The sequence below is a fragment of the Stegodyphus dumicola genome, chromosome 9, assembly GCF_044657685.1.
Source record: "Stegodyphus dumicola isolate Sdum_Otavi_A_Nest chromosome 9, ASM4465768v1".
In the NCBI taxonomy this organism is placed as follows: Eukaryota; Metazoa; Arthropoda; class Arachnida; order Araneae; family Eresidae; genus Stegodyphus; species Stegodyphus dumicola.
The window spans coordinates 50014341-50041911 of NC_140776.1; the positions used below are offsets into that span (position 1 = coordinate 50014341).

The following is a 27571-nucleotide window of genomic DNA, read 5'->3' on the forward strand; positions in this document are numbered from 1 at the left end:
TGTCATTTAGTGTTTCAGTTGCAGTTTACGCTGTACGCATAAATTTGATTGCGATGTTGTCTGTGTAACGTTTTTTGTGGGTAACCACAACATTTTATTCATGACTTCGTCCATTTTTATCAAAGTCAGACGATATAGACGGTCATTTAATTTCCTACAATGTACGCTTCAACTTTCAAAATCAGGTTACTAAGTGGGAAATCATTGTTTCACTAAATTCCCAAAATTCTGGAACGCCTGTTTAAACGCTTCACATTTTCTGTACCAATAAGTTGCGAAGTGATGCTCAATCATAAAAATTCCTTCTACTTGGGGAAATCTCATCGCCATCTTGCATCAAACAAATGCTTTTTAAAACAAACAGCATAAACTGCAATTGAAATTTTAAATGATATACTATTTGTAATAGAAACGTACAATTTGAACATTCCATTGAAACAATTTGGCATTAACATCTATTCTGGAATTTCCACAATTTCTAAAAGTTTCACGTGCGCAACGCAACGTGTGAATCCTCTGGAATATTTGAATAGTTTTGTAAAGGAAAACTGAAAAACTGCAAGCATTGTTAGCCTATTGTGGCTTATGTTTATAATTCATTAATACCTCAAACAAGTGTTACGTTTAAAATTTCGATGAATTCGCGTACTACATAATTCCATAGGCATTATACGGCTTTTCGGAGTGAGAAATATGAAAAATTAACTGCTTTCTTGACATGAATCGAAACACGGATCATTCAGTTGCAAACTGTATGTGCGAATCACTATATGACGATAGTTCGCTTGGGAGGAATATCATAATTCTTTACAAATAGGGCTCACCAGCGGCCAAACGATAACGTCGCTGAACACCAGTAGTTTAACCTGGATATAAAAAAGTGAACGGGTTGGCTTCATGGGCGTTTTCGTGGTTTCCCCATGTATAACGTGAATACAAGCCAGTTTTCTTTAGAAAGCCCTCCAGGAAGGCATCCCTTCCCTTTGGCAGATATCAATCGTGTACTATGCGCCATAATCAAGTAAACGAAATCAAATCTTACAAATAAACGCTTTTGCCAATTGACGATGAATAAGATCTATCATTTATCTTCGGTGCTATAAAAATGTATTATTGAATGCAATATTCAGTTAATAATTTGAAAATTAGTTTTATCTGGATTTCTTAACAAATTTTTGAGACAAATGTTATTTTGTATCTCAAGTATCATAAATAAAATAGTTTGTCACAACTTTAATAAATCGACTGAAAAATTCTATTTCTTCTTTTCGTGCGCATTATCGTCTGCATCCAATGTAAATTTGATAATAGTGATAACTTTTCATAATATTATACATATTTCAAGGCTCATCATAATTTCTTTTCCTCAATTTTTTTTTTCTTAACAGTAATGAACACTTTTAATAGTTTGACAGGTTTCCGTTTATACCGCTTTATATTTAAGAAAGAAATATAGATATAGAACGTTGGAGTTCTTCAAGCTGAAATTTATTTTGAGTTCAATTTTAACGATATTCTACTGTAAAAATTTATTTTTATGAGGTGGCAATGATAGATATCATTTTAGTTTAAGATTGGTTTAGTTTATCTGATTATGGCAATCGAGCTAGAGCTATCTGCCTAAGGAGAGGGATGCCTTCATGAGGATTTTCTAGGTAAAATTGGCTCGCATGCATATTATATATGGAGAAAAACAACAAAAACGCATATGAAACCAGCCCGTTCGCCTGGAGTGGAACCCAGGTTAAACTACCATGTTCAATAACGTCTCCATTCGGTCGCTAGTGGGTTTTAGTTTAAGAAAAGAAGTGAAACAGTTGTAAAGCATTTTAATATTTTTATTGCGTTTTAAAAATTTTGAATCATATGGTTCTTAAAATAATCATATGGTTCTTATTATGAAGTAATCTGAAATTCGGATATTGCTGTTCTTCATTTTAATTTTTAAATTTAAATTTTTATCTAATTTTTGGCTTTTATCTCTCTTCTCCAGAAAGGAAAATCATTACAACTAACATATTTGTCTTTAGAAGAAAGTGGCATCAAGAAAGAAATATGTTCTTACCTCGATATTTATAAAAAAAGCTAGTTGCAAAAAATGAGATAAATTATGCTTTTTCGACCCCCCCTTTTTTTCTGAAACAGTCCAGACCTAGAAGCCACATCGAAAGATAAAAATATAAGAAGACTTCTAGTCTAAAATAATTTGCACCTGAAAAAAAAGATCTAATCTATTTAATCAAAATTAATAGGCACTTTTACAGCCAGAAAACACTCTGAGTGCCAGTTGTGACATTTTAATAGTAACGTGATAAACCAAGGCAAAATATTTGTCCTCTTAGCAGTTTGTTCCATAATGCTAATCTTCCAACGATAACCACTAACCAAAGAAGCATGTGAGATTATAGAATTCCAATATTCGATACGACATCACTAGCCACTTCTTTTAAACTACATAGGAGCAGACAGCTTTATCTACTCCTTCCTGTGCATTTGAAGTTTTCCAATAAATGACGGCCAAGGGGCAAAAAGTTTCTCCATCAGAATATAAAAAAGAATTCTTTAGAAGAAGAGTCATTAAAGAGAATAGGCACTTTGTAAGCTCAGAATAATGCCGTAAACCGTAGATTAACTAAATGATGCTTCAAGACCAGAGAATTCCAGGTGTTATATTTCTACTAACGAGGTAAGATAACGATATCATAAAAAATGTGACATATATGCCAGCAAGTCATAAAGCAGGGATTCTAAATACAGTAATTTGAAATAGCTATACCCTTTCGATCCTCTTCCCATAAGAATTCTCATAAGAATTTCATTCTTCATATTAGAGCTTTGGCACTTTTAGAAAATATAATGAAATTTGAGTTCAAAATATATAAGGCAATTATTATTAAAAGAATTAACACTGTCTTCAAAACCTCCTAGTTTAATGAACGGAATCAACTACAGTGAATCTTCTATACGATGACTGCTCCCGGTTCTTGATAATTTTATCTTCTGTGGAGAAAACCCTTTAAGACAGGTCATGTTCAACACATTTTTTTGTGTTCTCAGAAATATTATTTAATTTCAGAGGTGGTCTCCTTGCGGAGGTGGTCGACACAATAAGGTTTGCTGTATTGCGTATTAAAAATTTATCTAAATAATGAAATAAAATAAACTATGTTTTTGTATCCGTCAGCCTCTGAACGGACGGTCACCCAGGGTGTTTGTTCTCCATTAACGTTGGGGGTGGAAATGCAGAATTAGTGCAGCAGGGCAATACCCATACAACCAACAGTGAAATTCTGAAGTCAGGCCACCTTGTATCTGACACCTGTTATTCTCTGCATATTTATTCATGCAGCTGCAGAAGATCCTAGAGCAGTGGTGGCGAACCTTTGTCGGGTCGCGTGCCCAAAACCTCTTCGATTAAATCCCCATCGGAGAGCGGTTTACCATGTTTTTTGTCAGGCACAGTGAAATTTGAAAGCTGGCCGTTGTTATATGGTTTTTTTTTATAAAGATATTTGCAAAAATCAACTTTTTGGTAATTATAATACCTCAATTTCCCTTCAATAAACACCTTCCGTTCAGCTTCATCAAGTTCGGCAACAATCTTGTGGTTGGTATTAAAGTGTCGTAAGTAAGTGAAAAGGAAGCCGTTAAGTAAAGATAAATAAGCAAATGAAACGTTAAAGAATAGACTAAAACACTTATTTAAATTACATAATATCATTTTATTGTGATTATTGATTAAAGAAGTAATATTTTAGTTATGTGCCGGCTGATGAGGCTCTGCGTGCCGACTGTGGCACGCGTGCCATAGGTTCGCCATCACTGTCCTAGAGCAATCTGCATTTGCGAGGCATTATCAGTATGTGCGAGACATTAGTGTATTTGCGAATAACACCTGACTTCTTCTTGCTGGCCAATATGTTTTCTGAACACCAAGGTGGCAAAAATTAGAAAGGTTCTTTTCTTTTTCTTTAGATTGCCAGGAATTTTTCGGATGGTATCTTTAACATAGCAATTTGAGTTGAAAGTTCACAACATTATAACTCTAAGAGCATCTTTACAATACCTGCATATTGTTTGGAATTTAGAGACAAAAAGTAAATAACACGTAAAGCATTTTACCTTCCACGACGACACTGTACCTTCCTACACATATTAAAGAATCATTCTTGACTTTCCATCGAAAGAAACCGCAGTCGTCAGCTAAAAATAGATCAAAATAATGATTATGGAAGAATAATAAATAATTAAATACGGTAATTTGTTTTAAATTTATTAATTTTTATTTGAACTATTTATTCTGAACTAAAAAATCTGTCTACGATGAAAAGTTTCTAAAACTGAAAATATATCTGATTAGTATAGCTAATATAATTTAGAACAAATTTAATTTTTTTAATATTAAATACCTTTTAAAGAATAAATTAGCAATGTGGGGCTCTTGTCAAACGTTATAACCGAGCATGAATTAAGGAAATAGCAAGACTTAATAGCAAAGCAAGACCGTATCAATCAGAGATGACTACGTGAGGAACGAATCAAATACCATTAGCTGCTTCAGCCCCGAATCTATCATACTGAATCAAATCAAAGTGATTGCATCAGAAAGTTCCCTAATTAAGTGGTAGTATTAAATGGCCACATCGAATCTGAGACTCAGTATTGAATACAGTTTTTGTACTTACATTGTGCGTGTACGAGAATGCTATGCGATAGTGATAGTCGAATGCTAGAAGATGCTGTGACACTGTATTGAAAGCAAATGTTCAAAGGTGATAATTCAAGAGAATGTAATGACGTTGATATCGCTTATGAAATTCGAGTTTGAAAGAAGCAGACGTGATCACATCCTCAGTTACTAATGTGACAACATAGGAAAGATACGGAAAGGTCCCCCCTTTACCTCTCTTAGAGTCTGATACTTTAAAATAGGCACTTCAAGGCTCTTCCGACAGATTTCAAGGCTCTTCCGACCTTTTCATTTGAGACTACAGTTCACGTCAGCCTTCATTCGTGTGCATTTCACCAAGCGAAATATGTCCACCAGAGATGAAGTAGGAAAGAATCAATTAAAAGACCTGGCTCTTTGCTGCACCTGTTGCTATGGTTACAAAGCAAGCCTTACAGGAGAAAAGACCCTGAAATGGCTATTTTTACAGTGAAAGCTATGGTCGCAATCTGTGGACAACGCTGTTAGCCATTTGAGCACCGAATCCATTGTTTGGAAGTGTATTTTGAATCGACTTGGAATTCAATACTTAATGGACTTAGGCTTCGGATTACACATTCAATCAAGACTAAAGAAGAGATAAGTTTTTGCCATGACTAGGCTACTACAATGAAAGGATGCATATAGTCATTTGTAATGAAAATGCTGCAGACAAAACATTTAAAAAATTATAATGGAACAAATATCAGAGGATAATAGAAAGCTTCTACGTAAATGTTTTTCATCATAGAATACAAGACCACATGAGTAAGATTTGAAGGAACTTTTCCTACAGGCACTGCTTTTTGCAATGAAAAGAGAAAAGGCCCTTTTGAACGCATGTAAGAGAGATGGTTCCTCTTTTACCAGCCATAGTTCTTCTTATCATTGTTACGGTTTTGTACTTGTTTTACAGTACAAAGTCTTTAATCTGGACTCGTCGGGACTTCGATTCCGGATTAAGGTTTTTTCCGGATTATAGATAATTATTTTATTTAAATCTGGTAAGATGGCATTCAGAAATTATAAAATAAAAAGTATGAAACCGTAATTTATGAAATAAAGAGCAATTATTATCTAAAAGGTATCAAAATTTACACAAAAAAACTTAATATTATTTTGTTTACTTTATTACAAATTTCTTTCAATGTAAGTTCTTTTAGTTGCTTCGTTTTATGTGCTAATACTTTCTCTTTAATTCTATAAACAGACACAATTTCGTGTTCAGCTACAAAGTTTCGCTGTTCAAGTCCTGTAATTGCTGTGCTGAGAATACCGACTAACTTGTCAATTTCTCGTTTTCACTAACCTCTCTGTCACTTTCTTCATGCCTTTATCCATTTTTTGCAGCAATTCCACTTTTTGTTTGATGGATATCGAAACATGCTTTCGATTTGTAGATCCTTTGGCAGCTCCGGAATCGGAAATTCTTTTTGACATAACCGAAATTTCAAGCTTCCTTTCTATAAAATTGCCCTAACAGTCTGCGAAATATAATAAGCTGGATCCAATTAGAAGATTGAGGAAGAACGCATTCTGCAACATTAACTGAAATAGATAATTAGATAATTTTAGCCTAGCTTTTACCGTCCGTTATACATTAAAGCGCGCATGCGTAAACGCTACGCATGCGCAGAAAGTTTGTAGCTTTGAGGTCCGGATTATAGATCATTCCGGATTATGGACGTCCGGATTAAAGACTTTGTACTACATTTTTTCTACGTATTTAGATTATATGTGCTTCCCTGTTGTGCTAAGGCTTTGCTTCTCAGTTTATTATTTTTATATTTCATCAAAGCCCTTCACATAACTTTGTCCAAAAAGGCAATGGTCTCATTCTCATTTGTTCCTTTTCCCTCCAATATTCTCTCAGTGAAATAATCAACTTTTAGAGTTAAGTACACCATCTCTTTTCAATGATCTACCACTCAGGAATGATTACAGGTAAACTGACACTAGCCCGAAATGAAAACAGTTCGATTCTGGCATTAGATTTGCTGCATATGCCTCACTTCCCCTTTCCCACAGTAATATACCAGCCTATTGCCTATATAACATCACTGGCACCATTCCTGGCGATACGATGGCTATATTTTATCATTTCTGAAGAATACCTTCGAATTTATATCCAACATTAGAAATTGTAAGAAAACATTCTATGACTTCACTTTTATTGAATCGGATACGCACGATATTTACAGCCGCTGAGTTTTACACATTATGTGCCGTTATTAGTAATTTGGAAGGGAAAGGTATATGAATAGGTAGAGACCAGATATTATTTGTGTTTGCTTCATACGAACTGTAGGAAGAACTGAAATATACCATCTACTCTAACCACAAAACGTGCAACAATGTATTTTGGTACGAAAAATGTTTGTTGTGATGTATTCTATCACCTCACAAAATTCTTTCATTAGTTTTGAGACCGTGTGTCTTTGTGACGTTGAGTATCTCATACTGAAAAAAGAAAATTATTAACGCACGTTTAGTTTTCTAAAACCGTCACCATGGGAAGAAATCAAACAAGATTTGGAGTAAGTAACCAACATATTTAACAATCTATATTTTTCTTCTTTCCTTAGACATTAGAGTTTTGCAAAAAAACACAGAAGGGAATAAATGTTTCTTGATCCTCATAAAAACAGCTAACCGTCTTCAAAAGTCAAATTTATTCTGGCCACCAAAAAAAGACAAACAATGTTCAATGGTAAACTTCATATATTGCTTTTATATATACACACGTTTAAAGGAGGTTGCGGAAAAATAAGAAAAAAAAAAACTCGCAATTAAAATTCACAGAACAATGCATTACTATTTTATTCTAATTCAGAAGTCAAACAACAAAAATCAGCGTTATATTTACAAAATTTTCACAGGACTAGTTTCTATGGTTTTACCGAACCACCATCTTCAGCTGCAAAACCGCAAATGAACAAGATAGGAAATAATGATTAGATAAAATAAGAAAGCCTGGACAAGAATAAGCAAGTGGCGCCATCTGTTGGTAAAACCAGAACTAAAACATAATTTCTTTAAAGGCCGAAGGCAAATTTGGATTGGAATTAGGATCGTTAACTAGAACAGAAAGATTTTTATGAATGTGAAATGCCTCTAGAAAATCCAGTTCTCCAATGGAAGATGTTTTTTGAATAATTTTGGCAGCAGAAAAACTGAAAATGTGATTTTCGGACCAACAATGTTGAGCAACAGAAGACTTCTGTGTTTCCTTTTTTCTAACATATGCCTCATGTTCCTTGACGCGAAATTTTAAGGCTCTCTTAGTTTGGCCAATGTAAATTAAACCACACTGGCAAGGAATCCTATAAATACCCCAGGAATTCATATCCGGAATGGGGTCCTTCAGTATGGAACTCGGAATTTTATTGATGGGAGAATAAACAACCCGAAAGTTAAATTTCTGCAAAATATGTGCAACTTTATAGCTAATTGATGGAAAGAAGGGAATGACAACAGAATTTTTATAATCTCCTAAAACAAGATTGTGCCTTTTAGTGTGTTGAGATGAGAATTTTTTAACTGCTTGATTAATAATGTTGGGTGGAAAGCCCCTGTCAATAGCTATTGCTTTTAAATACTTTAGTTCTTCATCAAGGGCTATTTTGGAGGAGCAAACTTGAAGAGCACGGAAAACATAGGAATAAAATGAAGCTAACTTTTGTTTAGTCGGATGATATGATTTAAAGTGTGGTGGAAGGCAAACCGATGAAGGTTTACGGTAAACCGTAGTACTGAAGTTGGATGTGTTACGTGTGACCAGAATGTCGAGAAACGGAAGAGAATTGCAAGTCTCAAGTTCAAAAGTGAACTGAATAGCAGAATCAATAGAATTCATTGTTGAAAGAACTTTATTTAAATCATCTTTATTACCTTCAAACAGAGTAAAAGTATCGTTTACGTAGCGGAACCATGCCGGGAAGTTTAAAGTTTCAAACAATTTTGATTCATAATAATGCATGTAGATATCAGCCAGGATGGGACTGAGGGGGCTTCCCATGGCTAATCCCTCAGTTTGCTTGTAATATTTATTTTGGAAAACAAAATGTGTTTGTTTCAAACAGAGTTGAGTGAGAGAAATTAGCTCATCAATTTCGATGCAAGAGAAATGAAATTCGCGAAGTCTGGTTTCTAGACATCTTAATGCACCCTCCACTGGGACATTGGTGAATAATGATTTTACATCAAAAGAAACCATGAGTAAATTACAAGGAGAAATGTTTTTAACTTTTTTTACAAACTCTATTGAATTTTTTATGGTGTAAATGTTATTGTCTAATAGAGTTGAAAATCTAGAAACTAAATATTTAGCTAATGGATACGAGGCAGTACCTAAATTTGATACAATAGGGCGGAAAGGAATACCACTTTTATGAATTTTGGGAAGAGCATATAATCTGGCACAATTCGCAACAGATGGGATAAGTGAATGTTTTAAGTTGGCTGAAATGATTTGCGAAGATTTGATCGCAGTTTTTATTTTTGACAAATCCGAAGGTGAAGGATCTTTAGGGATCGGATTATATGGTCCTTCGTTTAAGAGTTTAGTGACACCATCGATGTAAGTGTTCCTATCCATGACGACTATCTGGCCACCTTTGTCGGCCTTTGAAATAATAATATCCGGGTTAGAATGAATTTCACACAATGTAGCTCTTTCTCTGGCAGTTAGATTTGGTTTCAAAGGTTTATTATTGAATTTCACATTATGAGCGATAAGATGCCTAATCATTTCTTTCTGTGAATCTGAAACTTTACTGAACTTACTATTTTGCAGAAATTTAACTTTCGGGTTTTTTATTCTCCCATCAATAAAATTCCGAGTTCCATACTCAAGGAGCCCATTCCGGATATGAATTCCTGGGGTATTTATAGGATTCCTTGCCAGTGTGGTTTAATTTACATTGGCCAAACTAAGAGAGCCTTAAAATTTCGCGTCAAGGAACATGAGGCATATGTTAGAAAAAAGGAAACACAGAAGTCTTCTGTTGCTCAACATTGTTGGTCCGAAAACCACACTTTCAGTTTTTCTGCTGCCAAAATTATTCAAAAAACATCTTCCATTGGAGAACTGGATTTTCTAGAGGCATTTCACATTCATAAAAATCTTTCTGTTCTAGTTAACGATCCTAATTCCAATCCAAATTTGCCTTCGGCCTTTAAAGAAATTATGTTTTAGTTCTGGTTTTACCAACAGATGGCGCCACTTGCTTATTCTTGTCCAGGCTTTCTTATCTTATCTAATCATTATTTCCTATCTTGTTCATTTGCGGTTTTGCAGCTGAAGATGGTGGTTCGGTAAAACCATCGAAACTAGTCCTGTGAAAATTTTGTAAATATAACGCTGATTTTTGTTGTTTGACTTCTGAATTAGTATTTATTCGGCGTGTTATTGTGTCTTAATTATTTTATTCTACTTCGAATGAAAATATATCTTACTCCAACAAGGTCGCGTTCTCCATAGCTGTACTGGACATGAATCAGATGTCTGGCGGGGAGGGTACAGAATCTTCCGAGAACTTGTTTTATAACCAACTGCAAGAAGAAAAATAAGAATGAATTAAGACAATCTCGTGCATTTATTTATGTAATATATTGCCACTTCGTTGAAACAGGAAAAATTTATGTAATAATATTTATTTACTTGTGCAATTTATAAACTGAAAATTTGTCCTTGCTTTAGGTTATTTTTAAAGTCCTGACTTTCTATATTTGACGCAAAGAAACACTTTAGTATCAATTACAGAAACATCTGATAAAATATGTAGCTCTGTAATTTGATTATCATTAAATGTTTTCTTCAAAAATAAATCTAAAAGTTACAAAAGCAAATATACTTCTAATTTATTTTTTTAATATATTTTATAATTTATATTTTTTAATATATCACTACATCATAAAGTAGTCTTTACATTTTTATTACAGTATTACAGACAATGCTATAATGCCTTCTAAACTATTTATTGCTGTTACAGGTCTTTGAATGTATATTCTAGCTCATAAGGTTGCAACACTTACTGGGAATGAGTTCTGTATCGTTTCTCATCAGATATACATTCCCTATGAATCGTCTTTAACCTCAGATACTCTTTGAATTTTTTGTTATCCATTTCTACAATATTTCATTAATTTTTTACCACTGTGGTAAACTTTTCTTTTTCGCTTACGATTTTAATGTCTGCTTTCTTCTGTTCTGTATTGCCGTATATTAGAAAGAATCTCAATCTATGACAAAATACAGATTAGGAGGCTTGTTTATATTAATTTTAATTGGGATTTACAAGAAGCTGGCATGTATTTTCTTACGGTTTAATTTAAATTCAAAGGTTCTATAGATTACGATGAGCATTATTAGATGATTATATGTTTTCCGAACTGCCTTTTCGCAGAAGGATCCTCCCGACGGAGAGAGAAAGGGTTGTACACTGGTGTGCAAAAATTAAGAACGAGACGGTTTTTTGAATGTAAAAAAAAAAAAAAAAAACTACAAGCTTTTGTACAAAAGCTTTCCAAATCAACACATTTAATACCGTAAGATCCCCAATACGTAAGGACATGAGTAATGTAAGCAACACATACTAAAAGAGAAATCAGAGAGATAAAAAGAAGCTTTATTGAAAAAGTAGCATGGAGCGCAATGCGACTGAAGGCCGAAACATTCCTGTGATGGGTGTCCAGCAAGAAACATCCGGTCTTTAATAGGGGGTATGATCTCCCCTGACTGCTAGACAGGTTTAACAGCGTCTGCCCATGCTGAGAATGAGGGTGTCAATGAGTTGTTGAGGCAGTGCTGCCCATTCGTCTTGCAGCGCCAATTGAAGCTCCGGAATCGTTACTGGTGGTAAGGTACGAGCTGCCAAGCGTCTGCCTAGAAAATACCATACATGCTCGATGGGATTGAGATCCGGAGATCGTGCCGGCCAATCCATACGTTCAATATCCTCACTCTCTAAGAGCTGTTCGGCAGCTACTGTGCGATGACATGATGCACTATCGTCCATGAAAAGGAACTGCGGACCTGTAGCGCCTCTAAAAAGACGCACATATGGAAGAAGAATCTCGTTACAATAACGGGTCCCCTTGACTGAACCTGCGTCGAAGATGTGAAGGTCTGTACGACTACCAAGCATGATGCCTCCCCAAACGAGAACACCGCCACCTCCATACCTGTCCTTTTCAATGATGTTCGAGGGATGATTGCTGCTTCCCCGCTCTCTCCAGATGCGTATGCGATGAGAATCGCCACTCAGACTGAATCTGCTCTCATCTGTAAAGAGTACTCGTCCCCATTCATTGTCTCTCCAATTCCGGTGTTCCCGGCACCACAGAGAACGTCTTCTCCGATGGGCAGGCTTAGAGGGCGTCGTGCAAACAGACCACCACCGTGCACTCTTCTGGCCACGGTAAAACGCGATATCGGTCGTCCAGTCGCCTGTGTCGTGTGTCTAGCGATTTCTCCCGATGTCTGCCGCCTGTTTCTTCTGGCCTGTAAGGCAATATACCGGTCATTTGCGGGTGTGGTTCCTCGTGGAAGACCACTACTAAACCCCCGGATAGCTGTTTCTGTAGTTTGAAATTGTGTCCAAAGTCGTGAAACGATGCAGTGAGCAATTCCGAACTCTGCAGCCACACTTGTCACACTGCGGCCTTCCTCCAACTTCCCAATGATTCGACCTCGGGTAAAAGCATCCAGATGTCGTCTAACAGATTGATTATTCGGCATTTCTCGCTGAGGCAAAAACTCGGTGTGATTTTAACTGCTATACGGCGTGCAATCTCTTTGCCAGAAATACTGATCTTACACCAACAACATGCTTATACTACTCAGACACTCCCGTATTACGTCTACCTGCATATCTGCGCATGTGCTACCGTACATCACCTTTCTTAATCTCCTTATTGGTCTTTCTGTCCGCTCTGCCTCTTCGTTCAACTGATATGCTAATTTTTCGACTTCGTCCTTAATATTTGCACGCCAGTGTATGTCTTCCCGGTTCCTGATGGTGTTGAAGACTGACCTTCGTGCCATGCCTGTTCTAGGTGTTTGTGGACATAGCCAGCAACCAAGATTCTCTCGAGCGTGGTGCAGAAATATGATGCATAGAGTCCTAACATGGAACATCACACTGGAAGAAATATCACGCTCTGATACCATCAAATCCCGTTGTATGAGTTAATTATATTTATATGGTATCCATCGTATAATTTCACTAATGTGTCATAGTCTGACACGATATGTTCATCTATTTTCTTTAAGTCACCAATTAAATCTTATGTTTTCGTCTTAGTGCAATTTGTACTTCTGCAGCAGAGAACCTCGGTTCTAAACATAATACTGCGTTTAACTCTCGAGACCTTTTAAAGAACACAAATTTCAAAAACAAAAATTTGCAAATTTTCACAGGACTAGTTTCGATAGTTTTATCGAACCACCACTATAATCTCATCTCGTTCGTTTGCGCTTTGGCAGCTGAGGATGTTGATTCGGTAAAACCATCGAAATTAGTAGTGTGAAAATTTGCAAAAATAAAGCTGATTTTTGTTGTTTGACTACTAAATTAATTTAAACTTACCTTCAGTACTGTAATTAAATAGAAAAAGTAGTTGTTAACTGCAGCAATGAGAGTAAGTTTTACTACATTACGAGCACAAATCAAGAAACTCTTGTGCTTCCTGTTATTTCAATTTATTAGATACGTCATTGCCACTTTTAGTTAATATTTTCTGACATAATATTTTCAATAGCTTCACTTTAAAACTGCAAACATATTGACTTACATGTTTGACCAATACGACAATTCTTTTGACAATGGCTCCATTTCGTCCATTCGGTCATTATACAATCACCGGGACATGGTACATGACAAATCTGTTCTTCTTGCTGAAACAAAAATCGCAAAATGAAAGAAGAAACATAATCTTAAATGCGTTTTTATACACATCAGATTATCAGGATCATATATTCTTTCAACCAGCTATACATTAAACAAAACTCGCTAGTGACTTATATGGATCTTAGAATGCCATTGGTTTCAAAACACGCTACTGGTTCATTAAAAGTAATTGTATAGTCATCGAATAATACAAAGCATTATAATTACACAACCAATCTAATTATGTTGAAAGATGTATGGCCTCTATGCTTTTCAGCATTTCCTTAGCGTCAATGTGTTTCATGGAGAACTTCTAATTAGATATCAAATGACAATGATTGATTAAATGCAGTGGAAATCAATGTGGTTGAAGTTTTATCGGCGGGAAAACTTCAAGTTTAGAATACTAATCATCACGTCCATATGGTATTCAGCAGATGGTGCTAGTCACTCTGAACGTCCAGGCTAGAGTTTCAGATAGTAATACCAATAGATTGGTAATACACCTTATACTTTTGGAGAAAAATATGAGTTTGGTCTTCTGGTGCACCACTGGGCCAAGTTGTGAGCGATGAGGTTGCGGATTCATTAGTGGATCCGACTAACTTTGGGCGAATGAGTATGTAATTGTTTGACCACTAAATTAACAATACCATACATCCATCCATCCAAGTGCGTCAGATACTTAGCATTTTAAGAACTCTCTCGCTCATGGAAAGTAGAAATCTTTTCGGGACATTTGGAGTTATTAATAATAAAACTCTGTTGTTATACAGTGCAGTGTGAAGGAAGACATACACACCAAACCAAATGCGAAGTAATATAAGGGTTAAAAGAAATTCGTGAAATGATATTTCGAGCAGTTTGATTGAGAGCGAATACTTTCTTGAAATTTTTAGCCTATATTTTCCGAACTAGTTTGCTTCAGACAGCAATTTTAAGACAGATTATTCACTGTCTTAAAACATTCTGATGAAACTGAAGTCCAATGAATATGCTATGCAGTTCAAGCAAGTTCTGATATGCAATAGTGAGAATGAGACCTATGGTACTATAACACGTGACAACAGAGCGCCATATTTTTCCAACCAGCAGCGTAGCCATGAGTATTAGTGTATTTAAAAAATAGCTTAATGCAACATGAAATACTTCAGTTCAATATTTAGATTCACTAACTTACGGCCTAGATATAAAATGAAATAAAAAAATATTTTATTAAGACTAGAAGACTGCCTAAAATCTGATTTAAACATATCGATAACAGCCTAAAGTCCGATCTCGAACGTGCAAGAGTCGAACTCTTTAACTTCGAACTGCGGGATAGACGTGTTAACTGTTACACTGGTGACTGGGAATGGAGGCAGGGACACCTGATGTTTCACATATGTAACAGGTGTATGTTCTCCCTATTTTATCCAGAGCAACATCTCTCAGGGGCAGCCAGGAGTGCCACTTCGGGAGCTTATGTATTTTGAAAATAACTTTTGATTAGTTAATATTTTCTACATTGGTTACAATGGTACATGTGGTACAGAATGACATCTTTGGTTTGCTCATAGAACAATAAAATATAACATATATAACTAAAACTAAACTCAGTGGTGGGACTGGCCCACCACTGAGCTTCTCTGTAAACTAGTGGGCCACGGCCTGCAGTGTCCCGAAGTCTGTTTTCTTGACCTTGGGCCCCGGAGTGCTTTAACATATGCCCTAGGCAAGTGTTCAGCTTGTCGCAGGACCCCCAGTGTTTAGTCTCCAAGCGAACTCAGTACTCATTTTATCGACCCACACACGGCATGAAAGGCTGAGTCAACCTTGCCCAGCCTGGAGATCGAATCCTTCACCTGTGGTGCAGCTGCGCGACGCGCTAGCCCCTTCGCAACCGGGTAGTCATAACATATTTACATATACCATAAAACTAAACATAACATGTGTATATACATACACATAACATAGAACATATACATGAATATAAACATACAGCATAAATGTATCCGTGTAAAGAAATACTAAATATAAAGTAGAGCACATTGCTGCCTTGCCATAACTGATTGTTATTTTACACTGTAAAGATGTTAGTTCATGATTTAAAGTTTTAACAGCTTTTAGAATGATCGAATGTTTATTAGTTAATAACGTTCCGTTGATTTAAGCATTGTCATTGCTGAGAAAGTTCAGAAGATTATTGGGAAAAGTAGATATTTTAATTTAGCTTGGCTGACATATAGCTTTCCCCATCGCTGCTATTATGTTGATACTTCTATAAATTTCGATTGCATCACAACTTTTAATTATAAATTTTTTATATGCTGTTTCGTATTAAAAACCGTTGTCTGGAGTCTGTCAGTAGTCATTGGAAGATGTAATGCTCTGGGGACTATTAAAGTACATAACGCATCTTAACTTCTTACAAATTTTCAATGTAACAATATGAAGTATTAAAGTGCTTACGCTTTCTTCGTGAGCCAGGGCCAACCAGGAAGGATCCAGCCAATCACGACTGGGGAAAGTGGCATTGACAGTCAAACAGTATATCTTGTCTACTTGGAGTCCGTCGTAACGAATGCATTCCACGACACGTCGCCGCACACCATAACCGCAATCAGCTCCCTGGATTGTTAACGAATTAAAAGGTAAATAAATAAATGAGATATAATGTAAAGGAAATACAGTACTAACAAAGGCAATGGTTTAAAAGGAAATAACACCTTCCACTGTACTGTCTGTCTTCCGATTTAAAAAGAGGAAATTATTTTACTCATGTTATTTCTGATTTATTCAGGCTGTGAATTTTTCATGTCATTTTTGTTTCGGTGTTACTTTTATGTTTTAGGCGTTATTTTAGGATTTCATGGATTTTTCTATTTTCAGGGAACGCTCCAGAATCTCTTAACACGTAAATTAATGTTTAATGCTTTACGCCGTTTGAACTTACGAAATGTTTCGCTGAAAAATTCTATTTTCGCAAGTAAACCTATTCTGATATCCGATATTCTGAATAAATGATGTGTACAGTAATTAAAAGTCTTTCGGAAAATTGTTTTATTTAAAAGCCCATTTTGGAGTATTCACAAAAATCTCTATGATATGCTTGCTGTTCAGAACTCTAAATTGTCCAACACTTCAGCAGCATATATTCCAGTCAGGAAAACAACGCAGTATTTTTATAAATTTTATCATTTTTTTATGAGTTATAAAAGAAGGTAGATGACAATGAAGTGCCAAGGGCACGAGTCTCGTGATGCATACCATTAATCAGAGAACAAGTAAAATTTTCTAAACAACGAATTAAAATATATATATATATAAGGCACTTATATAGTTAGAAAAACCCAGTACTAATAATGCGACAGAATATTAAAAAAATTGCATCGCTAAGGCATATTGCTAGAAAAATCCGTTACTAACAATGCGGCAGAATAATAAAAAAATGTTACATCGCTAAGGCATTTATATTGCTAGAAAAACCCACTATGAACAATGCGACAGAATATTCATAAAAATAATTTCTTTTTGTCACGTTATTATTTTAAATATTCAGGAATGCTTTTTGAGTTAGAATTGAATAATTTTAAATGAATTAATAAAACTGATAAAAAGAAGAGCATTGCCATCAACTGGATTTCGAACTGATGATATCTTGTCAGCAGCCCCGCGTCTAGCATTATAGCACACCAAAAGTTACCAGCTTCACATTTCAGCATTATAGCAGATGGAAGAACTTACATTCATAACATAACCATAAACATACCTCCAAATCGCAAGTAGACCAGTCCGAATATTTCCAGTGGTAGCAGGGTATGAAAGGGCAAGGCTTGCGTTGTTCCACTTCCGGAGGGCAGGGTTGTCCCGAATCCGTAGGTAATTGAAGAATATACCTTTTACGGATCATGACACCTATAAAAAATATAGTAACTAAAAATATAGTAACTAAAAGTACCGCATAATATACCATGAAAATATTTTAAATAAGAAGCTGTTAATTTCACGAGGCACCACTATGACTGAAATAAAGAAACCAAAGATTATATATATGCACATATGCATTTCTAATTACCAATAACTTTCTCTTACGGTAGTATTTCTCAAACATTTTTTGTTCCAGTTCCTGACCGCCATCTCTGCTTCTAAGGTGGTGTTTTTTTTTTTTTTTTTTTTTTTTTAAATTTTTATTTATTTATTTTTTTTTATCGCGTAGTATATACACATTATAAAACTTTAAACACTTGTACTGAAAATTTAAGGCTTATTTTTAATAAAAAAATTAATTTAAACCTTAAAAAATTAAGGTTTATTTTTAATTAAAAAATTAAGATTTATTGTTAAATATGTAGCGTGATCAAATATGAAAGAGCCTCCATAGATTGAACGCCAGGAAGGGTATCTGTTTATGATTGGGCAGTTGAAGTCATTAGGTTGGGTTACTTAGAGTAACCAAGCCAGCAACTTATCTTGCGCTTCGTTTAGTAGCTCTCACGATGAGTGAGAAGAGTATGTCTGTTTTTTATCGAGCAGCGCATAACCTCCACTTCCCTTTTCTGATTTCATACACAGAATAGCTAACTCAAAAAATAATAATGCGAAGAACTGAGACACAAATACATATACAGCGCTTAATTGTATCTGATAACTAGATGATTTAACTTGCCTTGAAGAGATATTTTTTTTCATTGTGCATTTACTCTTCTTTATGTTATGACTGCAACTTTAGGTTTCAGAAAAAGCTTTAAACAGTAAGTGTTACTTTCTGAACTTAAATATAGTTTGGCAGTAAGGTGTAGCATAGTTCCAGGCATTTACGTCAAATTAAGTTAACTTTTAAGATGAAAACTTTATTCAAGTGCTGCATTTTACCGAAAGGGAACTGCTTCTGTTATGTTCGGGGACGCACAAATTAAGGCAGTAAAGTTTTACTTGGCTATTAACTTTGTTCTGCTTGAATAATTACAAGGTGATACTAAACAGCATTACAAACCGCCAGTTAAGTTATATAATAAAGTAATTTAAGCTGGAGTTATAACTATTCGTCTTCAATTTCTTACTGAGAGAAGAAGTACAGAAGGATAACCAATTTACATCTTTTTCAAATTTGTCATGTTCTCGTAAGAAGATATGAATAGAGTTAAATATTTAACACTTTACCTGGACTTCCACAAGCACTACATTCGCTATCATTCCATGCCGACCATTCCGACATAACGCAGTCGAGAGGGCAATCGACATAGCATGGCTTTGACACCGGTTCTTTCATGGACATGGGTTTGTGGCTCTGTAAGTAAACAGGTCATATCAGTAGGAAAGAAACGTAACTTTTAGCTAAGCTAAGAGTAACATATCAGCATCAACCAAATTCTTACCTTCAACATAAATAAATCCAAGAATTTCTTATATTCTGAGAGTTACTAAAACTTTAATAGCAAATAATAATGTTAGGCTATAACGAATAATTTAAAATGGAAATGCAGAAAAACACAGAAATTCAAATATCTAATTTAGACTAAAATAGTGGCTGCGTTTCTTATTTCATTAAATATTAATGGTAGATATAGTTCCAAATTAGGTACTTTTATTGCAAATAAGGCTCAGACGTTTATGAAAATATTCCGTGAAGGGGAAATGTTGTGTAAATAAGAGGAAACATTTTAAACTATAATTTCTCGTATCAAAAATGTTTCAGTTGGTAAACTATTCATAATACCTTCATTACTTTAGAAACAAAACGTTCATCTTAATGTGCAGAATTCGCATACATATTTCCTGCAAGCAATTTTTAGAAAAAGTGTAAGAAGCAGTCATGTGATAGACGTTTCTCATTTTAGTGACTAAATGATTCTTGTATTGTAACATAGTATTCGTGATTATAAACTTGCTGAACTTTTGAAAATGCTTATTAAACGTATTGCAGTGAATTTCGAACATAAATTTATGGAAAATTGGAACTAATCTCTTAAATTTAAATTTACAGAATGTTCGGAAAAATATGTCTTGGATAAGGAATATAATACCCATGTTTTCTTCATGCTGAAACTGTGGCATCTTTCCGTGTTTTGACTGGACCATGATTGCCTCAATGTTCATCTCTCAGACGTGAGGCTCGGAGATTCTCCAGTGTGTTCTCTTTGTGACGCTGGACAACTCGCGGATAAAGAACATTTCAACACGCACTGTTTATTTAATAATTTAAATTCTGTAAATCATAAATCCTGGGAAGCAAGAATGCTAATGGCTGATGTTCCAGAGGACAGGAGCTTGCAAAATGTAATAAAATTAACAATGTCTTAATAGCTTTTACTACTTCAATAATTTCAAAAACTGAAAACAAATCGCACCTTTTCGCATTGTATTGCATCCACCTGCCTTCCGTCACTTCTCAGGCACAGCAGTGGTCTTTTTTGAACTCCTTCTCCGCATAATGCACCTTCTGGTAAAATACAGGATCCCCAAGGACCCATTTCATATCTATAATGGTGACAGGTCTTGTTCAAAATGCAGGGAGTCCGAGATATCAAAGAAGGACAAGAATCGGCTGTCGAATTTGGATGTCTCATTATGGTTCGGTGCATTTCCAGGAAATTATCGCTGGAACATGGCTGAAAGAAGAATCAAATAAAATTGGAAAGGTTGAACCCTATATATTATGAAATCAATAAATAAGTAATAGTTTTAGATGGAGAAAGACATATTTTTTTGTGTCTTGCTGTGAGTTAATCTTGTAATGTAAACATAATTTAGATCAGGTGAGCAAATTCATCGTGGCCAAGACAGAAAGGATTGTACCTTCGTTGGAAAAGGTATTGGGCACCTCATGGGTTTACGATGCAAATTTACCTAGCTGCCTCCCGTTTTAATAGCGAACACTCCAAAAATGCCACAAAGACAACGGATTATTCATTCATAAAGACAAACGTCTAATCCAGAAAAACAGCGATAGCGAAGCTGTCCTTACTGCCACTCACAAAAACAAAAGGCAACACATGCAAAAATAATAAACTAAAAAATAACAAAAAAAAAAAATAAATAAATCTGAAAGCTTTAAGATTTACGTTCAGAATCTTAACACACACACGCTCAAACACATTACGCTCAAAAGGGCATTTTTTTAACATTTTGTGTATTATATTTATTAATTAAATATCATGTTCTTCGTATTTAAACCATAAAATTCAATTCAACAGCTATATCGCAAAATAATTTTAAAATGAGTGTATCTTTAGAATTTCCGATACACAGTCTCGCGCACCGCAGATAATTCCCCCTCCCCGTACAGTGTTGCCATTGTTCGCTTTGAAATCGTTCAGTTTATTAATAAAAAAATTCGTTAAAGTGTTACAAAATATTAAATCGATAATAAAACAAATTCCAAATTAGGGCTATGCCCGTATTTGGTAGAGGATTACGTTATTCAAAATTTGATGGCTCTTGGTACCGTTGTTTTATCACAATGCGAGAAACATACATACATTTATGCAGACTCTTCATTATTCAATTTCTTTAAATATAACGCAGGGCGATAATATTTGGTGGCAACAATGTGAAAAGCGAAACAGACATTTAAAGTTTTTGACGCAAAATGCCAAAACGAAATTAATAGCCCTCCTGAGCTGACACCCTTTCGGATAAAAACATGAAAATAATACAAAAAATATACCCCCTGTTAACTGCTGATTATTATTTTTGAAAAACATTAGATTCGAACAAAATAACTGAAATCTTTTAAAATCTACACAAACTTTCTTCAAAACATCTATAACATACTTATCATTTTACACACATTTACAAATATTCAACACGATCCCAACGCTTATGCATCCGGCTTCCTTTCTACTATGCCTGCAAGGCGGCATTTTCAGTTACGGTTCACTTCGAGTATTGATACTTAGTTTATACCTCAAATTGAAAAAAAAAATCGATTCAATTGTTATTTAATATTACAGCGGTGTGTTATTTATTTGTAAGACACTGAATAGTGCCTGGAACGTAATACGATTTCCAACTGTAAATAAAGTTTTAAGAAAACGCGTACAGCGATAATCATTACTTGCACATTTTTCATGAAGAAAAATTTTTAACCCTCCGGAATTCTGAGACACGCTATGCTAGCTGGGTTAGTTAAAATACAACTTTTTAGAAATTCTTGAAAATTCGTCAATACTTTTGCTTCAAAGTACTCAAAATGGAAGTTTTTTATTTTTAAGCTGACAAAATTTGAACTTTTAACACACTTCTGCAATGGAAAGCACTTGTGAAAACGGTCTTGTTACAAAATAGTAGCAGCAAACAAACATATTGATTACAAAGAATACATTAAAGTGGAATTATAAACCTGCACGAAATTGACTGTTAGAAATACTGCCATACATACATATTAGAATTTAAATCAAACATCTCTGAAATGCTTACAAGAAACATGCAGCAGTGCTGCTGTAATGCCTGTACAAACAGAAAGCGCCATATTATTAATACTAACCATTCACACTGCTACTATTAATAATAACCATTCATTTTTTATTTTTTTACAACATGTACGGAATTCTCTCCTTTTTCCTGTGGGCTTTCAGGATATAACTGAAAGCATGCCCGGCTAGCAATCGGAAAATCCGGAGTTCGAATCCCAACGAATATTTTCCATGTTCCTTGCTTCAAAACAAACCTCAACAAATGGCGCCGAACCAAAATGAAATAAAATTGATTCCCTGACGATAATTCGTCAGCGAATGATTCCCTTCCTTACAAGTCGTCCTCTAAGTGGGGTAGAATGTAAGGAATTTTCTCCTTCCTTATCGCGTGCTGTCATGGTATAATTGGAAGCACAACTGATTTGAAATTCGAATATCGGCTAAAGCATTACCGACTTTTTTATTACTGGTTTATATTTCGTTCTGCGAAATAAACCTAATGTCTTTACAGACTTTTATTTCTGATACAGTTCAGAACATCAGAATGTTTGTCAGCTTTTTGTTGGGCGTCAGTCTGTTTTGAGAAGCTCTCAAAGCTGAAATGTTAAATTTTCATCTTTTAAGCTCTCTTAATAGCAATGCCAAGATTTTATCCATCACGATCTATCTGCTCATGGTAGAAGACGTATTAAAAACACACATACTTTTTTTGCTATCAAAGGCTGCATTACGCAGCAGAAAAGGAAAAAAGTAACTTATTATTCAGATTCGTCTTTGTAGATCGTTTAAAAGGAAAATGTTTAAACAAATGGCAAAGATAAACATTTCAGACACACGTTCGCTCGCGTGGCAGCTTGAAAGAGGCCTTTTTTGTACTTACAAGCTGGTTTAAATAATACATCAAAACTATTGTTATAAGTTTTGTAACATTTCACGAAAACAGGAGTTAGGACGAATTTCGCACCGTTTGAACACTCTGTAAAATTTCTTACGAACACCATTACAGCGATTTTTTACGAGTATCTAAAAAATATAATGCTTTGAGACTATCACTTATAATTTAATCATATCAGTATTTATATACGAATAAAGTAGTTGAAGACGAAAAAACATCGCATGTAATAGACAAATAGGTAAATCCATGTATTTCAAAAGAAGCTGACCTAGATCTTTCTTCTTCAAATAGCAAAATTATTTTATCTAAAATTTAAAATTAGCCACAATATATATAATACATGTTTAGGTTGAATTATACGAAAAACTCTCCAAGTGCTGTGAAATATTTAATTTTTTTTTAACATACCAAATATAAACGTGCATAACAATTGAGATTCGTCTTATTTTAAATTTCAAAATTCATAAATATTATCCCGTCTTGCGTATTGATGTGTAAGGGTTATTTTAATTTCTTAATAATTTTTCTATTTTTAAACCCTTTCCTTTATTTACTTATTTCTCCACATACCTGCCAAAATGAGTTTTCAGTACAGTCTGCCTATCATTAGAAAAGCTTTCGTCAGTTAGTCTGCAACTGTCTGTTGCCACAGAAACGAGCCTTGACCCATTTTCCTTAGGGTGTCTTGAAGATTTACTTTTCACTTTGCTATATTGGCGCATTTAAAGATGAATTGGCAACTCTTGGTTTGTCACTATTTGAAATATACTAATCCTGTTGCTATAGCGACCGCTACCTTCCAGACACTGTGGCGGGGTCTCTTCTTATCGTACACGGACAGTAACGTGTTTTACGTAAATAAGGTACAACAACCTTTTAATTGGAAGTTTCGGTCACTTCTGTAGAAGAGCTCAGAAATTCTCTGTAGAACGTGTTCACACTTCTCCAAGTATTCTAGTTGCCAAGGGCATTTATTTAACTAAATCTTATAAATGTATTCTGCAAATTACACTCTTAAGAGTCAAATGGAATCTTAAATACCGTTTAATATTTCAAAATGAAAGGTTAAAATAATTGTTTTCGACAAAAACTTGCAAATGATATCAATTTTTCCTTCTCTTTTTTTTTCTCTGCTTTTTAAAGACAGCGATTTCGAAGCTCCTTCAGAAGGATATACAGAATAATAGTGCCACTATCTAATAATATTCTAATCAGTTTGTCTTAATCAACAGTACAGAACCCAATGACGAATTAGATTTATTAAATGTGTTATCAACATTGAATTATGCAGATTTCACTAGGTTTCAATGCGATGAAAGAAAGCAAATTGAAAAATAATATCATTCACATCATGTGACTGACTACTGAGACGCATCAATTGTATAGATGTACTAGAAAATTGTCATTCTTTTCAGGAACTAAACAGACAAAAAGCATAAGTAAAATATTTCTCTTATTTTCATGCGCGCATATTTTGCTACCATATACTTTTTGTACTCTCACCTCGTGTGGCATAATTCGAGTATTTTTCATCCGAGCATTTTTCATATGTAAAATACAATACCAGATAACTAAGACCATCAGAGCAATTAAAGAATTGAAGTAACAGTTTGTTAAAGAAGGCCAAACCGAAAAGGATCTGATTTTCTATAAGTAATTCGAAGACTTTATGCTGAATTACTGGTTGCAAGAAATAATAACTTGGTGCTAAGAGACTTCATATGCAATGACCAAATTTGATAATGATGTATGAATTCCTAGGCATGGAAACTCATTTCACCGAAAATAATCTAGAAGAAATTCAATAAAACTGTAATTTCCAACGTCATGTGTGGTTCTGTAAAGATCTAATCTGATAAGATACTGAAAATGAAGGCCCGTGATAGTGTTATGTAAGAATAATTATGCAAAGGACCACGAAATTTAAGAATTCGCTAATAGAAAGAAACCTTTCGTGTCAGTCACCTATGAAAGTAACTAAGATTTTTTCCAACATAGATGAATACTGATACTGAACGTTTTTTATACCAACGGCAACCTCTTTCAAACATGATTATATCTGCACCTGCATTTGTCATTCTAGAGATTTTATTGCATTTTAAGTTAAGATAGCAAACAATAAAGCTAATTATCCCATTTAATTTTTCATATTTGATTCTTTATAAGTGCTAGTAGTTAGTTGTTAACCTAATATGGGTAACTTAATTTAATTTTTAAACTATTTTTCAATACACAGCGATACTGAATTACTTACATTCTGTTTATGGAAAAAAAGCATTCCATAGATATATACCAAATTAAAAAATATTATCTTACAAAGTAAGGCCGCCTACACGGTATAGTGATTAGGGGAGACGACTGCGATACCAAAGGGCCCGAGTTCGAATCTCGAAGAAGGCATGGATGTAAGTTATATGTCCCCTTAAAGGAGAACCGGATATGTTTGAGAGAACGGACGTGTGTCGTTTCGCTCCTGTTTTTTCGAGATTTTCTATTGGAAATTCTGCCGCCGAAAGTGCGCCGTTGGTTTTAAAGTGTGTATGAATATCTGCTACATGCGTGGATACTTTGTTTATGTGTGTGTGACCATTTTTTACGGAGATATAAGTGTTTTAGTGCAATAACAAAGGATTATAGGCTGCTGCAATTTCAGCGGACTTCTGTTCACTTACCTCGCCGCCTTCCCTACGGAAGGTTCCCGCCGGCCAAACACGTGGCACCGAGGTAGGCTTAACTTTTTGCTTGAAATTTTCTAAGTCCAGAGACTAGACAATTGTTTTCAAAAATCCATAACTCTTCAAATTTTAGTGATTTTCACACCGGGTTTTGTTCAAAATGTGTTTAATTTTAAGTTCTATCTTTTTGTATTACTTAATATAATCTTGTATTGATTTTTAACGAGTTAGTATATAATAGCTATGTTTTTATGCACTTATGCTAAATTTCACCCTGTATTTAAATAGGCTTAACTGTATTTTCATATGTATTTGCTCCAAAGGGTTTGTCCTTTTGGCAGTTGTTTTTCGCGAAATTTTTAACATTGTCGAGAAGTTGAACTTTTTGTCGAGATCCAGTTCTCGTCATTAGACTATTGTCGAATCTCACTCGACAAGTGTTCGGTTTTCGTTTTTTGACATTTGTATTGATTAAAATAGTGTTTTAAGTATATTTCTTGATCTCTCAACTGTCTTATAATATTCCTTAGGCATTGTTTCACTTTTTTTTTTTTTTTTTTTTATGTAATTTAATCAATTTTACTGGACTTAGTTGTTTCATATTGTGAAGATTGAAATCTATAATCTCTGCCTATATTTAGTGTCTTGCTATTATAACTGCTGATAATATACCTCGATATGTATTTGAGTCAGTTAAAATTTTAGTCATTCTGCTGTCTAAACATTACTTTGTGTATATTGATTAGTTATACAGGAATTTTGCTTGTATTATTCTCTGTTATCACGTGTCACATATACATTTTAATCTGATCGTTTTCTTAGTGACTTTTGGACATTGCACTTTTAGTCTATGTTTTACTATTGCTCTTTAATACTTTATAATGTCCCGTAAATCTGTTTTAACAACTGCCAGAGAAACATCACAGGGGGCTACTAGCGCACCCGATTTGTTAGACTCTGACTTACCTTATGCGGATAAAATTACACTACTCTGTGCTGATATACGCAAAGTAGCTACCACCAGCAGAGGTGGCAGAATCCTCTTATCTTCGGATCTTCGAGAGCATCTGTTACAATCTCTGACAACTTTGCAAACTTTGGTCTTACAGGGGCCTGAGGGCTTACCTATTCCAGAATTGGTGGACGCTGAAGTCAATACATCTACCATAGTTTGCTGTGAAGCGGTTCGACAACATTCTTTCCAGTCACCTGTTCTCCCATCTACAGCTGATCAGGCTTTGGCTCCTGCTCCATCTTTTGCGGATATTGTTCGACGACCTAAAAAGCCTAGCCTTATTATTCGTCCTAAAGCTGACACTACTAGTGATACGCTTAAAGAACAACTTAATACCAAAGTTCCGCTCTCACAACTTAAAATTGGAATAGATCGTATTACTAAAATAAATAACGGAGGTTTGGAGGTCTTCTGTCAAACACCTGATGATGTTGCGATACTCGAACAAGAACTCACGCGCTCTGTTGTACCAGCAGATGTCAGTAGACCAATCAGACGAAAACCAAGAATTGCTATCCATGACTTGCCGGAATCAATCACACCGCAAACAGTACTTTCAGAACTCAGCGGAGCCACGGGATTGCCAGAAACAGCATTCACGATGCGATTCCGTCTCAGGGAGCGACGGAAGGGATACATTAAATGGATTGTTGAATGTGACTCCCCAGGTTTTGCTGCGGTCATGCGTCGGCGAAAAATTTTCGTCGGCTGGCAAGCTCACAGAGCCACTGAATTTATTGGAATTAAAAGATGTTACTCCTGTCAGCAATATGGCCATGTGCAAACAGAATGCAAGAGTAAGCGAAAATACTGCTCCTACTGTGCAGGAGATCACGGGCTCAAAGATTGCACAGCTCAAACACCTGAATGCATCAACTGTGGCGAAGCCAATAATCGTTACGGTACCAGATATGACTTCGCCCATCCCGCCTACCACCCCGATTGTCCAGAGTATCAACGTCGCGTCCAGCTCATCAGGGCAAACACAGAC

The 27571-nt window shown here is 35.1% G+C and overlaps 1 protein-coding gene and 1 long non-coding RNA gene across 6 annotated transcripts in view; one reads left to right on the forward strand and one right to left on the reverse strand.

The window, feature by feature from the left end:
* The window catches only part of LOC146995341 (uncharacterized), a 470439-nt gene that overhangs the window by 319963 nt on the left and 122905 nt on the right, over positions 1-27571 (forward strand). The gene's annotated exons all lie outside the window — the stretch shown is intronic.
* Positions 1-27571, reverse strand: part of LOC118188795 (thrombospondin type-1 domain-containing protein 7B-like) — a 1066734-nt gene that overhangs the window by 47470 nt on the left and 991693 nt on the right. For all 5 annotated transcript variants that reach the window (XM_085823427.1, XM_085823425.1, XM_085823426.1 and 2 more), the window contains 7 exons: positions 19929-20189; positions 18742-18868; positions 17351-17496; positions 16051-16209; positions 13505-13607; positions 10166-10261; positions 4123-4203 (listed from right to left, as the gene is read on the reverse strand). In XM_085823427.1, the coding sequence (XP_085679553.1) occupies positions 4123-4203; positions 10166-10261; positions 13505-13607; positions 16051-16209; positions 17351-17496; positions 18742-18868; positions 19929-20189 (973 nt within the window). The remainder of the gene's footprint in view (positions 1-4122; positions 4204-10165; positions 10262-13504; positions 13608-16050; positions 16210-17350; positions 17497-18741; positions 18869-19928; positions 20190-27571) is intronic.